Source organism: Mastigoproctus giganteus, chromosome 2, assembly GCF_048544385.1.
Source record: "Mastigoproctus giganteus isolate SK-2022 chromosome 2, ASM4854438v1, whole genome shotgun sequence".
Taxonomy (NCBI): domain Eukaryota; kingdom Metazoa; phylum Arthropoda; class Arachnida; order Uropygi; family Thelyphonidae; genus Mastigoproctus; species Mastigoproctus giganteus.
This window is the reverse complement of record NC_143576.1, coordinates 25995784-26013731: the sequence shown is the minus strand read 5'-3', so window position 1 is coordinate 26013731 and position 17948 is coordinate 25995784. Positions and strand designations below refer to the sequence as shown.

The window sequence follows — 17948 nt, the reverse complement described above, 5'->3', positions numbered from 1 at the left end:
AAGAAACAGAAAGGTGAGTTTCCTTCCTGGAACTCTGTCTACTTTTTGTAGTGCAGAAGTTTCTCAATACAAATAAATAAAGAAAATTGTGTTTAAACCTAAAGAAAACTATTTGCTTTGCACACACAATATATAGATCGCTTGGAAATCGCTTGGCTACACTAATAATCGCTTGGCACCCGGGGCCAAGCAAAAAGTGACTCTGCCCATAAAACGAGTGAGGCAGTTAAGGACACAGTGGTAACAAAGTTGAGGCTTTATCTAAGAGAAATAAAGATAAACAACATATGAAAAATCAGGAATAATGGAGTCCTGATCGAGGTAGCAAGCAAAGAAGATCTAAGAAAAACAGAAAACCATCCTGAGGTGGAAAAACTGGGCTTGCTCCCTGGGTTTTTGAGTTTTGAGTTTTGACACAGGTACATCAAAGATTATAATATTTGGGTTTTTCCCTTTTTGTCAGTAATAGAAAAAGAATTCATGATGGCCATCTACTTCAAAAACTTTAACAATGAAATGACAATGGATGAATTTGCTGCTGAGTTCCTGCTGAAAAGAGTAACAAAAAACAAAAAGGAATGGACAGCTCAACATAATTGCAAAAATTACACCAAAAATTTGGAAGGTATTGCAGTGACAACAGAGAATCTATGCCAGCTGGACCAGTCATAGATTTAGGGAACATTTCCCTATCCAAAGATGCTTTAACTGCCATAAATATGGTCACATTGCCAGAGATTTCAGTCAGAAAGAACCTGTATGTTCACTGTGCAGTAGCTGGCCACGATTACAAAAATAGGTTTCAGCAGCCAAAATGTGCTACCTGCAAGGCAGCATGGCTGATGACTATACAGGGATGATAAATGCCCCTATTATAAAAAAATGGTAAAACTTATACAATCTAGGCCAGATTGAAAACATAAATGTGACTAGTGCTCTAAATCTCGTCCAATTGAATGCTCAAAGAGCAAGAACTGTTGTAGATCAGATCAAACTCAAATTAGAAGAAAATAATATAGATATCTTGTTACATCAGATCATAGAGCCTTACACACATATGGGTAGGGTTCAGAGATGCCCAAGAGGCTATAAAATAATAGAATACACCTCAGATGTCCCTTCTACAGCAATAGTAGTTAAAAATACTGACCTTACAGTCACAAAGGTGAGCCACCTCTGCTCCCCAGTAGGAGTGTGTGCCCACATCACCAGTGCTGTAGGACAGTTTTACATTATTTCACTATATTCCAGACCAGGTGAAGATATAAATCCAACTATTGAATACCTACAAGTAGTCACAGACTTGCTACCTATTGCAAATATCATAGTGTGTGCTGATGTCAATTGTCTGTCAGCCTTATGGCCGTACGGAAGACAGAACAGGCAGGCGCACACGCACACACACAATGGCCAGATACTTTCAGCCTATATAGCTACCTCACCCTTCCAAGTGCTAGAAACCAACCAAATAATCTCCCAACTTTTAGCAGTACCATGTGGGGAGAGTGACATTGATGTTATCTTGCCACCAATTCAACAGCTCAAAAAATTACAGACTGGCGTATCCAGCCAGCATGGACCACATCAGAGCATAGTGCCATTTCCTTCAAACTAAACAGGCAATGACAAACAACCCAACATCCCTTATTGGATATCAAAAGGTATAACCTTAAAAAGGCAAATTGGCAGATTTTCGCAGAACATACAGCAGATGAGCTGTAAAAACATTTCCTGTTTTTACAGCTCATCTACTTGTATACTGATTCCTGAAAGTTCTATAAGAATCTCTCAGTGCATCCACCGCATTTTGTGCTCACTTGTTGCTCACTATTCTGTAGACAATTCCCCAAGGGTTATTGTTTCCAGTAGTTCCCACCAAGTTGCCATGAGGAAACTACTGTCAAACCAGATGGAAGCCTAACCCTGTGTTGGGTGGATTCTGTAAATAACATCCTAGACAGTATTATTCAGATGGAAACTGGGAATCATTTCCCCACCCGGTTAGACATTATAAAAGAAAACACTGAATATGACAATGCCAATATTGAACCTCTGTTTTCTATATAAGACTTAGAAATAGCACTATCTAAAACCAAAAACAATAAATGCCCAGGTTTTGATCTCTTAGAGGTTGAGATTATCAAAAATTAGTGGAAATAGCACCAGACAAATTAACAGCATTATATAATAACTGTATGACAGAACGTATATTCCCAAAAATATGGAAAAAAAGCAGTGTTAAGATTAATTCTCAAAAACCCTGAGAAACCCCCCTACTGATCCCAAATCATATAGACCGATAGCCCTATTCCCTATACTAGGGGAAAATATATGAAAGACTAATATATAGCATATTAGCTCAATACTACACAGAAGCAGGTTTAAATTCCAACAATCAGTACGGTTTTAAGCAGGGTAACTATATGGAGGACGCCATGCACCACCTGCTGACGACAGTTAAAAACTCAGAGGAAAAATATATGTTGGCAATCTCTATTGACTTTGCCAGGGCATTTGACTCACTTTGGTGGCCTAGTGTTCTGAGGGACTGGCAAACACAATGGAATAATTCTCCATTGGGTAGTAGAGTAACATAGTTTTCTTCCAAATGTGTCTGTACATGATAGACTGGCCCAGGTGCCAAATGATTTGTTGATTAGTTGGTCAAAACTTTATCATTGCGACTTGTTTGGTCTTGTGATAGTGCGGCTGTTTGTTTGGATCCCTGAACAACAAATTGTTTGAAGAGGCTCTTCCTCCTAGTGGTCTGTGCTGGGCAGCTGAGGTGATTGTTCCCTCAGCTGGCAGATAGAGCTTGTTTAGGACTGGTTCTTTTTGTAATTTCGTGTAATCAAAATTTTGTGAGTGGTCAAGAAAGTTGTAGAGTATAATGCCAAGAACTAGGAAAAAGATTCCAGTCCCTCCAGTAGAAGAATCAGAAGAATCTTCGGAGGAGAACTCGGAGTCTTCAGTTGAAGAAGTTAGAGGAGAGGTCTCGAGTAGACCACCTGAAAAGAAAAGAATTCCAGATGGGAAGAGTTCAAGACAGAAGACACCTTTAGATTCACAGGAGAAGTCCTCGGAATATGCACGGTGTATGTTAGAACCTACCACCTTGGAGAATTTGGATTTTTATAGAAGTAAATTAAGGTTTTTTGTATCGGCTTTTAAAAAGCCAAGTGTACATGATCTAGATATTGTAATGGGATACTGGGACAAGATGGCTGAGTTGGTGCAGTCTTTGACTGTTCGAAATGTGCTCCTTGAGACTAGGAGTTGAGCACTTTGATGGAACAGAAAGAAAAAGAAATGGCTGTTCAAAGATCATATGCAGAGGCTGTCAGTTCCAGTGAGGTAAAGTCCAAGAATAAAATGATTATAGTGAAGGCAAAGGCGGACAAATATAGTACTAGTGACCAAGTTAAGAGTGAGTTGATGGGACGAGCTGCCCCTGTCTTAACTGACGTCAAGATAGTATCAGTTCGACCTATAAGAAATAAAAGGGTAATGATCGAAACTGCTTCTGAAGTCGATGTCAAGAAAATCGAAGAGTGTACGGAGGTACAAAAGCTTGGGATGGAGGTTGAAAGGCCCCTTCATCGGTTGCCAAGATTAGTAATTTTTGATGTTGATTCAGATGTGGATCGAGAGTCCCTAAAAAATGAATTGTGGGAAAGGAATTTGGTTGACGGATTCGTCAATAAAGACCAAATTCTTTCCGAGATAAAAATACTTGCAAAAAATAAGGCAAGGAACTCTCCAGGGTACAATATAGTGGTGGAGGTTCCCCCCACGTGTAAGGAGATACCTTTTAAAATATTCAAGAGTGTTTTTGAATTGGAGCTCACACCGTGTTCGGGAGTTGTGGACACCGACGCAATGTTATAAATGTATGGCGTATGGCCATGTGGCCCGGTACTGTGATGCGGGCGAGTTCTGCAGTTACTGTGCCAGGAGTGGTCATACTTTTAAGTCTTGTACACAAAGAGCAGATGCTCCAAAATGTGTAAATTGCTGAAGGAGGAAGGTGCCTTCTGCACATGGTGCTAACGATCGAACTTGTCCGGAATATTTAAAGGCGGTTGATACTTTAAAGAGAAGAACTGAACAAGATTAGTTGGTATCATGTGGAGGTACCCCTTTTTTTAGTAATTGTAGGAAGACTTCTCCCGGTGGTGACTGGGAGTCGTCGGTCACAGTAACGTCAGTGTTGGGGTTCGCAGGGACTGGACCGGTGTGAGTATTGTATGATCAATTGTTATTATGAATTTTTTTGAAAGATCAATTGTTATTATTATTTAGTCTGGCAGGTACCAGACTATGTTTCACTAGATAGGGCAACCTACCTCCTCGTGGTGGGAGCGGAAACTCGTGGTGGGGGCGGAGATGCCGACTCTGCCGCGAGGCTAAAGGTTGTGCTGTCTTTTGATTTATGTCATTAGTCAAGTTAGACTTTTGTAATTGTTCGTTGTTTTGTTAAAGATTGATTGACCAAGGTTATTAACAAATAAAACAGTTATGATTGTAAGTGGCAGATGAGCTACGGCTCAGGTGGCCATTTGGTTTAGCTTGATTAAATGAATGTACATGATAGACAGAGTAATCGGCTCGGTCTGGGACTTAATGTAACATTTTTGGTAACTGGTCATGGGAGTAACAACTCAAAACTGCATAAATTCGGTTTATCCACCTACCCCCACTACCCGTGTGGTGCTGTTGTTGTTGTTTGGTTTTTAGGAGTATTAGCAACCAAGGCCATATTGCTACGGGGATATGCGGAGGTCATTCCCTGACCTTTCCGCAACCTCTGTATTTGGTGGTCACTGGTTCGAACCCCGGTCTAATCAAGAAGCGTGTACACACTGCTTCTCCTGCTCACCTGGCTACGGAGGCGCCCTCTTTAGTGCAGTTAAGACAGTGGAGCATATCTTAGATTGTAACTAGATTTTAGAAATCAACTACAAATCACAACAAATGTCTATAATATTAGTGACTTCCCAAGTTTTGTAGTCTCAAAAGAGAACTTTCTGTTTCTCAGACTTTACTGACAAAGTGTTTTGTAGGCGAAAACATATTGTAAACGCACAGCTTTAAAAGGTAGTTTTGTTAATGGTTGAAAGATGTTTTTGTAGTGAACTGTAACAGAGTTGTGTCTTCAAGGACAATAATTTTACACTTGGTTCTTTTAATCAAGTGTTTTAGTGACTTATTTATTTTGTAATTTTTTTTTTTTTTTTTACCGTGAGAAAATGCTCACATTTTGACATCTCGAATATGAGAAGATGCTCACATTTTAACATTTTCCCATTTTGAAGGTTTAATTAATCTAGTTTTAATTTTAATATTAATGTTTTTCTTGGGGGTTCTGGCTTCAGGTCACCTTTACCCTCATCCTTCATATTATTTGCCTTTTCCCATTCAGTAATTTTGAGCAGGGGTTTTATATTGCACAGCATTTTACTAGACTTAGTTCTGTTTGTTTGTTTGTTAAGCCAGCACAGTGATCAGTTTTCTGCCATTTATTTTGATTGATTTAAATTTCAATGGCAACTTTTAACTTCTTATAAATCGGTTTTGTTCCAACTGCTACCATTTTCAAATGAATTGTCATTTGAGATCTGGGATCGGTTTCTTCCATGCTTACTCTTCTTTTGATGCTAATATGCAGATGGGAAATATTTATTTGCTAATTATATCCAATATATTTCTTTCTCTATACTCAATTAGCTGTCATAATCTTCTCACTTATTTTTCAGGGGATGTCTCCCTCTTCTATCCCTACTTCAATTTCTTTCCTCCCTAACCAACTCCCCTACTCATCCTGCTATCTTCCCTCTCCTTTCCTTTAAATTCTTTGTATCTCTCTACTTCTAATTTCTTATTTTCGGGGATGTCACTTCCTTTCATCACCTTGCTTTCTATCCACTTTCCCATACTATTCTTTCTATTTTCCTTTCCTTAAAAATTCAGGGCTCCTGGTTTGCCTGATAGCCCCAGTAAGTATCTCAGGTAGATTGTGGACTCTGGGATGCCTCCTCATGGCCAAGGTTGGGAGTCAGGGGGCGGGGCACCTGGTGTCCCCTGGCTATGATGTCGCCAGGTGCCAGCATTCAAAAAAACAAAACACATACACACACACACACACACTTGCCATCCTTGGCTTTTTGCCCTTTTTGCCTAGAAAGCATCAGGAAGCAAGACATTGAGACTGCAAGAAAAAAAAACCACCCTGCAGAGCTTCAAGAGCAACCAAATACACCTAACAATGCTATGGCACTGGACCCCCCCCCTTCAATGGTCCTATCATGGGCCATCTCCAATGCAAACTGGAGGTCATAAAGATCCTCCAACCCTGAGAGGAAAAATAATTACCATCTGGTCAAAGATGGAATACTTATTGCCAAATATGCACATTGAATGCAAGAAGGCTGCAGCCAAATTGGAGGAACAAGGAAACCAAATGCAACAGTGCCCTTGCTGAAGACTGCTAACAAGCCGAGTAATGACACCTCCGACCTGACAACCAAAAGAAAACCACTACTAAAAACCCTAAATTTATTTTAACTCTAAAAACTGACAACGAATAAATTAAGTCTAGCAAGGAAGTCAAGAATACAGTCGTCAATAACCTGAAGCAACACTTTAAAACTACAAGGATTAAATCGATCAGAAAGGCCCGAAATGTTGTGGTACTGATTGAATCTGAAACATCAAAAGAAATAGAAGACAAAAAATCCTGCCATCTCGTCACTTTGCCTTACTGTAGAACAACCAAAGAAAAAAGGCCCCTCAGCAATCAAATATGTCAGCAAGAACTCCACTCCTGTGCAAATCACAGAGGAATTATACTACTATAATCTGCAAGCATCTCACCCTGATGCGATCCCAGAAGAGCTTATTAAGCCAAAATTTCCTACAAAGTCTAAGTCACATAATAATGTCAACTGGGTGGTGGAGTTAACCCCCCCACCAGCTTGGAATACAATAAAAAATCAAGACAGAATATATAGACTGGGGCAGCCATTGTTTTAGGGGAAATGTGGGTGTTCCCAAAGTGTTTCAAGAGCTGCAGGTTTGGCCACACCACACACACCTGCAATCAGGCTGAGTCAACCTGTGGGCACTGTCCAAAAGGGACACGAGTATAAGAGCTGCCCCAACAAAACCAGCGAGCTGTCTGTGCAAACTATAAAAGCTCAAAACTTTCTCATAAGCTCAAAACTTCCTCATAATCACTCAATAAGAGACAACAGTTGTCCAGTTTATCTAAAGGAAAAACCTTTTGATCAAGTTCTAAATCGGGTACCACTGTCTTCGCTACTAGAACTTCTCTGTTAATAAAACAGTGTTGTAATAATATTTGAATTATGTCATTTTACTAAGTTTTACAGATCCTTTCGTGCTCCTGTCGCTGGAGCACAGTCGGTACAAATGCTAACATGATACAAAAGTGTGGCGTATTGTGCTTCCACAATATGCCCCACTTTTGTAAATATTACTTTGAAAATGTTTTGGTCGGTTATCCTTTCAGAGAGTTCTTTACAACAACAAAAAATAAATAATAAATAAAATATTAATAATTGTGTCGTTTCCGATAAACCTGACAAATGCTATTAATTGGGCTTTCCTGCTAATATCTGTAGAATTACCTACTTGAAACACAAACAGTCGCCCAAAATTATTAATATGTTGAACAATTTGTTTTTTAATATCATCAGACATTTCTTTTATATGCCTGCTAATTGTGATATTTTAAAAATTGTACTATTATTTTTTCAGCTTCCTCTCCCAAAATGATTTTCACGATTACCAAACATGCTGGTAAAATCAGACTTTCTGCACTCAAGTGAGATTTCTTCTTCTTCTTTTTTTTTTTTTTTGCCACCAGTTCGGCTACTAATAGTCTTGTGCTTCATCAGATATTTTAGTCATATTATAAAATTCTGTACTTTGTATTCTAGTAGAGGCCTGCAGTTTTTTAAAATACTCCATAGTTTTGGACGATAAATTCTTGTGTTTCATAGAAAAATGACGCTGCAATTTACTCAGCACCATTGATTCATTCGACAATTTTAAACCACATACCACACAAAGATTGAGGACAATCTTGGGTACCAGTATAAAAAAAATCCCATCGCCAAATAATCATCATCGCATTTACAACATGTTATCTTTTTTGATGTTGACGGTTGCTCGTTTTTGTTTTTGTTATTTTCTCCAAGTTCACTGTTATCAAGTTGCCTCTTCTGATTTTCTTTCATTAAATATTTATCCATTGCTAATAATTCTTAAAAATAATCAAGTTGCCTCTTCCGATTTTCTTTCATAAAATATTTATCCATCGCTAATAATTCCTAAAAATAATTAAAGTTACTTTTAGAAACTAACACAGTTAATTGAAAATATCTGTTCCATACGAATTAACTGAATATGATGATTTACAGATAAAAACACAAAAAGTATTTAAAATACAAAAAAAAAAAAATTTCTCACTATGCTGCTTACAATTTTCACTTATACAGCTTAAAAATGCACTGTAGGGTGCCTGGGATAGAGTCAAGTGATAAGAATGGGCCTGAATGGCCGAATAAAGGTGAACAATTCTAGTACTAGGAATCAAAAGGCAAATAAAAGTGAACAGATCTAGTACTAGGAATTAAATGTGATGTCATATTGACCACCGGAAGGGGCTCGGATCGGCACAGCGTAAATAAACGAATTTTTTATATGAATTAATTTTCATTATAAAACTTGGATTTATTCATTTTTTTAATTTGTATTTTCCGTGGCACATTTGAAGCATACTCGTGGCACACAGGTTGAGAAACGCTGCATTTTTACATTCAACTATTGATGTTTACACATTCTGTCAGATTGAGATATGGGGGTGGACAATAATTTGGCATGGGAGGGTGAGATTATACATTCTCACTGGTGAGAACACATACCCAAACACTGTGTGGAGACATAAGAAAGGACATAGTGTTGATTGTCAAGTGGCATCAGGGGTTCCCTAACACAAGGAAGAACAGGCAGGATAGGAGGGAAGGGTGAAGTTAAACTCTTGGTTAAAAATAACATGGAACTTGGTTAAAAATAACACAGTGCAGCAAGTTGATGTGGGTGGTCAGTGCAATGGTAAGTCACTTTAGTGTGACATAAGCAATTGGAAAACAAAAATGAGAGCAGTAGTATGTTATAAGAAAAATGACTGTGGTAACTATAACAAACAATTATGCAAACAAACAGAGTGGAAGAAAACTTTCTGGTTAGAAAAATTTATTGATGATAAAAAAAATTCATAGAGTATCAGAATGTCTTATAACTTTTCAGATAATGACTAGGACTTGTGGGCTGGTCACTTACACAGCAGCAAGACTTTTGTGGATTTATTGGATGACTGTTTTCTACACCAACATGCTAGAGAAGCAACACAGAAAACAAAACAATATGCTTGATCTGATTATCAGCAACAAATCTTCATGCATTAAGATCTACATATAAAGGAATTACTAAGTGATAGTGATCATAATATACTGATGCAGAATTTACTTAAAGATGTAGCTATAATTGAGGGAAAAAGAAGGAATATTGCTTTCATAAAGATGACTACAATGGTCTTAGTTTTTAAGCTGTCTAAGACCATTCTAGGGTGGTATAAATAGGCCATTTACTTTTTTTGATATTTGGTAACAATTTTGATGAAAGGATGTCAAGTTTATTGTCTACATTTGCATTTTATATAAAGTTTGGCATGACGGGTTAATGACAGGAATCAATGCATACTACTGGAACAAGGGCTAGAAAGATTGGACAGATGGCCTGAGAAGTGGCAATTGAGGTTTAACATTGTAAACACAAAGTGTTACATATGGGCTACAATATTTCATTCTCTTTCATTACAAGTTATTGTACTGCCTGACATGAAGTTCTCTGAGCTGTGCAGACAGGCTTATATAGGGCAGTAATGGTGGTTCTGACAATGATATATAGAAATTTTGCAAGCAGAGACAGGAATCATTCTATTATACAGGGATTATCGTAATAAAAAATTGATCTGTCGGAATGGATTCAGGGAAGAGCAACAAGATTAGTTAAGGACACAAAAGGGTACTCTTACCACAAAAGACTTCAGTTCTGAAAAATGTAATGTTTGGAAACTAGTTTCCTGCAAGGAGACCTGATTCAAGTGTTTGAGACTTAAACGTGTTTGCTGCTTCATTACCCCAACATGTGCCATCACCTTTTTAATCCACTTGGAGGGGAAATTGCCCTACATTTAGAAATTTTGACAGGAAAAAAAAAAACTGGATATTTTTTTCAAGCAACCTTTGCCAGAGGCTGACTAATTGAGGCATGAGTGAGAAGAAAGCCCAAAAGTGTTTCTGCTGCCCTCCCCAATTCAGATTGAATCAATCCTGGGTCAAAAAGGTTGTCAGAAAACCCAGCATAGGAAATGTTAAATGGATTAAGTAAACTAAATGCTGATGGTACCACTGCTCATTCTTGTGTGACAACTAACATAACAGGACAAACATTTAAATAAAAAAAGAATAGTTCTATCTAGAACAGATTATGCAAAAATTTGTTTTTCAAATTGATCAATTGTTGGGACAATTATCATTCTGGCAATGTAGAAGTGGGCAGTTTGATTAAATTTAAGGAATTAGATAAATTATTAGAGGGTATAGAAAACTGAGGTGGAGCAGGCTTCTGTTTTTTTTTTTTTTTTTTTTAAGCTGATGCTGTATTAGTTTGCTTCCTTGCATCACTTTTTTAATACTAACACTAAATAGTAAATAAACAAACACTTACCTCTGTACTTTATTTTGTTCTTTTTTCTTTTTTATTTCAGTTGTTGCTGTTATGATATTTGATGATGAAGTGCGAGAAACTGTACCAGAGAGTGCTGGAAGTCGCAACTGTGATGATTCCTGGGCTCTACTCAAAAGTTCTTCTTCGGTTAACTTTCTATTATCAATAGCTAATTCCTCTACTCCTTGATTCTGTTCTCCTTTTTCTATTAAATTGATTATATATATATATATAAAGATTCAAAATATTCTTTTTTTAATATATAAGCATTAACACATATTTATGTTCATTTTTTATATTTTTTTATCAAATAAACATATCTATGTTTATTTTCATCTTTGCAGATGAAAATATATGAATTAGCCCCAAGGTGTCATTGTGTAAGGAAGAATGAGTCCAGAGTCAATGAAAAAATGAGTTAATAACAGAGAGAGGTGTTAGCAAACTTGTTGCAAAGTTTGGGAAAACAGTATCCGTTGAGGATAAACCACTGATGACACAGCCACGGCCATCTCCGTTCATTTAGGCAATATTTCCAAAAAGTCGCTTGGAAGATTATTCTCTGAGAAAGGAGCATTCACTGCATCCATTTTTCCCCGACAAGTCCAGACTTCTGGGACACTCTGTAGTGTGGCTGCACAATTATGAAAGAAGATGTCAAAATTGAAAGTGTTCTAAATGCAATTCTTTCTAAAGAAGGAAAATTTAAAAAGGAAAAAGTGGATAAGAGAAAATAACTTGTATCCTATGGTTCACCAAAAAGCACAAAGCTGGAGGATATTAACTTTATAAATTAATTTTTTATTTATTTATTTTGTTGGTACCAAATGTCACAGAGATAGCACAAAAACTGAATACATATAATCATACAAGACATATACTGGTGTTCAAAGAAAGTACATCACCTAGGAATTTCACATTTCTAACCCTTTTTCACATTAATGACTTGCATCACAAATAGAAATATAAACAAAAGATATTTATTAATAGTTAAGGCAAAGCTAAGCAATATTTGACAGGTGCTCTCAAAATATACCAAAATGAGCATTTGCAATATTTATATAATATTTTTGGTAAACACAACAATTATGGCTGAAAGGTTATCAGAAGCCCTCAATTTGCTTCAATTTATCATTTTAAATGGAAAACAAAATGAAAAGTTCACCAGGAGCAAACTAATATTTAGCTGAACTGCCTCTAGCCCTGGATGACAGCAGCACACTGTCGAAGCATTGAGAGGATCAATTTCTGAAGATAATCAACCGATAGTTTGTGGTTCCAAACACGAATTATGCCCTCACGAAGTTCACGTTTCTTTCTGGCAACTGCAGATTCCACACAGTGCCAACAGTTAGTTCTCTATAGGATTCAGGTCTGGGCTGTTTCCTGGCCAGCTAAGAGTTGTTTGTTGTTATTTAGTTTTTAGGAGCATTAGCAACTAAGGCCATATTGCTCCGGAATATGCGGTGGTCATTCCTTGACCTTTCCGCATCCTCCGTATTTGGTGGTGATGGGCTTGAACCCTGGTCTAATCAAGAAGTGTGTGCTACGCACTGAGCTAAGAGTTGTAATGGACCGTTCTTCCAACCATTGTTTCACCTGTAACAAATGTAAACACATTACTGTCGAACCTATAATGCAGAAATGAAGCTAAAGTAACTACAGAAGTGACTACTTACACTTTTTGCCCGATGACAAGGAGCAGAATTGTCCTGAAAGATGCAGTTACTTGGCAGGTTGAAATGGCCTCTAATGGTTGGCAGCAATTTGCCTTCCAATATAGCGAGGTATCCACTGGCATTTACGGAACCTTTTATAAACTGCTGGTGATCTACTCCACGATATGAAATGCACCTCCATGCCATTTGGCTAGTAGGGAATTTCGCTGTAGACACCATACAGTTTGGATGGTATTCTTCACCACGTCTATGGCGAATCGTTTGTCTCCCATCAGAGCCATGGAGGTTGAATTTCTTCCCATCAGACAAAATAACTGACTTCCACTCCTCAGGGGTCCATTTGACATGCTCCTTACACCAAATTAATTGGGCCTTTATCATTTTTTGTGTGAGGAGGGGCTTCTTCTTAGGACAATGGGCTACAAGTCCATTTTTGAAGAGGCATCTTCTGACTGTTATTGCACTTGTTACCACTCCTATATGTTCTTCCCATTCTCTTTTCAGCTCAGATAAAGAAGCTTTATGGTTTTAAAGGCATAAGTGCTTCAAAGCTCAATCCTGTTTTGGTGTAGAGACTTGTTTGTCCGGTTCCTTTTTTCCTATCAGCAGAACCAGTATTCGAGTTTGGAAAGACATCTACTCACTATCGACTGATGACAAGAAACTCTATTAGCAATATGATGGGAAGGACATCCTTCCTTACATAAATGCAACAATAGTACTCTTTCTTCGTGATGTCAAATGTATGTAACTTGCCATCCTGACACAAGCAAGGAATGACTGCAACTCTTGCAGAACGTGCTTATATAGCTGAAAGTCACAGCTGACGCAATATTATGTCATCACCTACGCGTGTCAATCTTATCTGATGCAATCTGTAAGAAATATTGCCATATACTTACATTATTTGGACGACAATTACAATTTTAAGGGGTGATGCACTTTCTTTGAATGCCAGTGTACATACAAGTATGAATTAGAAAAGAAGAAACATTAGCATTAGTAACGGCATATGATTCAAGAAAGCAAGATTATACAGCATCCGCCAGAAAAAAAAAAAAAAAAAAAAAAACTTCCCATTTCATCTATCCATTCACTTCAAAAGTTTGTCCAGTTCTTCCTCGAATCTATTTAAGCTATCAACTTTCACAACAATAGATGGAAGTTTCTTCCAGCAATGAACCACTTGCTGACTAAAGGCAGATTTCCACACATCAATTCTGCACCTATCTTTCCTCAATTTGAATTTATACTCCCTCAATTGCATAATCTGAGTGAGAGGAAGAATCCCATCAGCATTGAGCTTGCTCAAACCATTCAAGGCCTTATAAGCCTCAATCAGATCACCTCGCAGGTGCCTAGTCTCCAGAAATTGCAATTTGCAGAACATAAGCCTATCTTGGTAACAGCAACCCTTTGTTCCATTCACTAATCTTATTGCCCTTCTCTGTACTCGTTCTAGTAGCTCCACATCCTTCCTAAAATTTGGCCTCCAGACCTATATGGAGTACTCAAGGTGTGGCCTGACCATTGATTTCACAAAGTTATAATCACCTCCTTATCCCTACTAACATTCCCAGATTCACATATGGTGAGTATAGGCTTGGCACACCCAGGGTCCTGAGCTGGATATCATCATTCTTCTCCTTCTTGGTGATTCCTTTCTACTTCTGACTTGCTTTCTCTCAGGGTAACTTGGGAATTTTTTTTTGGCTGGTGCAGCATAAGCCTCAGGCTTCCTTGCACCATATGGCTAATAATAATAATAACATAGTTCCTATATAACACTGACAAAACTCCATGAGCTGCTCTGGCAGCCTGTCTGCACAGCTCTAAAAAATCATATATGACGCACATTAACCTCCTCCCCTCGTCTTTTTCATTCCCCACTATGCTGAGTGTAGTACTGCACAATTGGTACATTATTCTGGGGTTACTGCTACCCATATGCAGCACTTTGAATTTGTCAATGCTGAAACTTTAGTTGCCACCTCTCTGCAGAACATCTTTAGATCCTGCTCAGTAGCACTGTCATTACTGTCATTAAAAACTCTAACAGCCTTTGTATTGTTTGCAAACTTAGACATTAAGCCTCATATACCTTCATCAATATCATTGATAAATATAGAAAACAACAATAGTCCCAACACTGGATCATGGGAAGGACTCCACAAAGAGCAGTGTCCATGGATTACCACTCTGTCTTCCCCCACTCTACCAGCCCTTTATCCGACTTGCTCTTAATGCCATACTACTCCAGTTTGTTAGATAGAAAGGCTGCAGTTCTGTCAGTTTGGTAGTCTGAACAGTCTACGGGGATATGCATAATAGTTAAAAAGAAGTGGCAGTGAATGCACTGTGGACATCTTCCACCATGAGGAGAAAGAGATGCATCAGACAGATCTGTGTAATTTGTGTTCTAACAAGAACAACTTCTTCATATCTACTGTTTTGAAAACTAGAGTTCCACAGTTATGGTTCATGTTTAATCTGTAGCAGTTTATTATTAGTCTGAAATTTCCATAGTTTCTTCCACTGATTGTGGTATGCTCATTGGATGAGAGGTTTGTAATCTGAATCTGACCATGTGCTTGTGTATAATACTAGAATGCCGAAGAAATTCAGTGAATGGCAAGTGTATAACCTTGGATCAACCAAGGTCAAATTAATTTAATAACCAGATGAGAAGGGAGGACTTGCAACACAGAGTAGTTACTACACTCAGGAAGTCTGTGAAGATTATAATCTGCAGTGTAGAAAGGTGTTATGATCAAGGGCCAATTTAATTGCATACAATTCAGCAGTATACACTTGCATTCAACTGTGAGTGATACAAATATGGTAACCGTTGGAGGGCCTACTGCTGCACCTCCAATGGTGTTAGTTTTAGATCTACCAACATATATTTCGATACAGTTGAAATTTGCTAATACATATGTGCATGTAGTTATTTGATTTTCATATCTGATATTGAGTATTTCCCCTATTTATAAAAGTGATTATCACAAGATGGTTAATACTGAACCCATGGAGAACCTGGTTCAGAATTCTCTTGGAGTGCAATGTTTAAGAGCACATTCCAATGTTGCATTACCTCTTGCAGCCTTATTCTGGCAGGTTGTTTTTTTTTTTTTTTTTTGGCTTGTTGTTATAGTTCATATTTCATGGATCTAAGGGATATAACCATATAGGACAAGTTGATGAGCTCTGTATTTTAGCTGCATAATTTAGGAGTAGCACTTTTCTGAGATGAAATTGATTTGCTTCTATATAAAAACTTTGAACAGGGGATGTCTGGAAAGTTCCAAGGTGTATCCATAGGGCACAATGATGAATTAGATTAAGCCACTCTTTCTTACAGAGGGGATATCATAGTCCAATCAAGTAGTAATGAGTGTGTAGTAAGGTGAATCAGTTCAGCACCCTAAGTATATTCATCTTCTTTTGGAAGCACACTGTTCAGATATTCATTCTACTTTAGAAAATGAAGCTTATCAAGAGTTAGGCCTAATAAACAGACACAATCAAAGAGTATTATGAGTTGAATGCACAATCGTAATATTGATTCAGGGTGCATTTGTGTTTTTTTTTTTTACAGAAGTGTACAGCGATGATTTTCTGTTCTGAAAGGCAGTATCTATTCTGTGACATTTACAACTGTATTTTATTTAATGAACATCGAAGTTATTATTCACTGTAACTCAAGTTTTAAGAGTGATTGATGATATAGTAAAGTAATCAGCATATAGTTAGGATTCTTTTGCATTATTCTGTGTTATTTGATTCATTTTGAGGGCAAAGAGTGTGGCACTACGGAATGAGACCTGTGGGACTCCTTCCTGGGTGAAAGATGGGAGATGGTATATTGATATTGGACCTGAAAATTATAGCATTGCAAGAAGCTCTATAATACAAGAGTTAAATATCTTTGTAGACTGAGCATATGTAGAATAATCCCATGATGGCATAACATGGTGATGTGCAGTTTTTTTGATGAAAGCATTCCAGATGGTTGCCTCAACATTTACCCTGAGATCTAAGGAGGTTCAGTTTTTCTAAAATCCATAGTGATTTTCACTCATTAAAGAATACATTTCTAGATTCGTATGCCTTGTGAATCATTTTATCCAAGGTTTGCAGATAGCTACTGTTATCGATATTTTGATGGGAAACTTTGTAACTTTAGTTCAGTAGCTTAAATTTAACTTATCTACTGTTAAATTCAAGTTTTATCAACAGTTTCATTTCTGTAATATTTTGGTAATTTAAATCCTGTAATATATTGTATATTTAAATTTTTTAATCTTTCTAAAGTTTAACTTTTATGTTAATAATGGTTGCTACATGATCCACTTACAATACAAAGTTCAAGGACATCATGACCCAGACGGAAATCCCTGCAGGCATTTCTGGTGTGAGTCAGGAGTTTGTAATTTGTATAGCCTGCAACATATATTCTAAGGTTGGTCTAATAGACATTCCAATCAAGATTTAAGGGAATCTGCAAGACTAGCATGTTTAGGAAAATTTGTATCCATGTGACCCACAGTGGTAGGTAGAGGGAATCTGTTTTGTAGAGATGGTATTCATTTGAATAAAGTGGTGCAAGGATTTTTGTCAATAACATTGAGGATACTTAAAAGATTCAAGGAAATTGCTAGTCAGAAAAAGGAAGGAAAATATAGAAATGCATTTATCTGATGATATGAATCAAAGTAATGCACGCATTCACCTCAAGAATTCTTGTTCATTGTCATAACAGCCGATGCTGGTAAGGTTTTCTGAAGGTAGCAACATTTCAAATGAGTGGGATGAGAAAGATAGCAAAACAAGCCTAAATAACTTCAAGGAGTGTGTTAGGATAGTAAACTATAAAAGAATTCTTAGTCGCAACTGTGTCTACAGTAATGTCAAGAGTGTTGTTAATAAAATGTCTGAATTTGAACCCTTGATTATGACAACTAATACTGACATAATAGGGCTAACAGAAAGGTGGTACCAGCTGGAAATTGGAGACAATGAGTTCCACTGTGATATTTATAAGGTATTTAGGAAAGACAGGGAAGGTAGAAGGGGGTGGTGGTGCCATGCTTCTTATTAAAAGTAGCCTGAGCATGAAGGGAGCTTTTGCTGAGTCTGAAGTTATTAATGCATGAATGTCATTATGGATGACTTCAATCTGTCCCAGACTGATTGGAATTAGTGGGAGGGAATTCACCTTTGGGAAAAACTTCTTTAAATAAACTAGATGATAAATATTTGTACCAGCATGTTAGAGAAAATAGTAGGGGGGTGAGAATATTCTTGACTCTTTCCCATTACTTGTGAATTAGATGACATCACAGGGCTTAAAATACAGAAACCACTGTAGTAATCATGCAGGTCATCAGCTGAAAGATGAATAAAAAATGTTGCAGTAGTTAAAGGTAAAGGCAGCGGTTTTAATTTCAGAGA

The 17948-nt window shown here is 37.4% G+C and overlaps 1 protein-coding gene across 3 annotated transcripts in view; it reads right to left on the bottom strand.

Moving 5' to 3' along the window:
• Rbcn-3A (rabconnectin-3 alpha) overlaps nt 1-17948 on the bottom strand; it is a 980796-nt gene that overhangs the window by 573165 nt on the left and 389683 nt on the right. For all 3 annotated transcript variants that reach the window (XR_016547873.1, XM_090388469.1, XM_090388476.1), the window contains exon 24: nt 10816-11020. Coding sequence is in view for 2 of the 3 variants with exons in the window: in XM_090388469.1 (XP_090244595.1) it covers nt 10816-11020 (205 nt within the window). In the remaining variant the exon portion in view is untranslated. The remainder of the gene's footprint in view (nt 1-10815; nt 11021-17948) is intronic.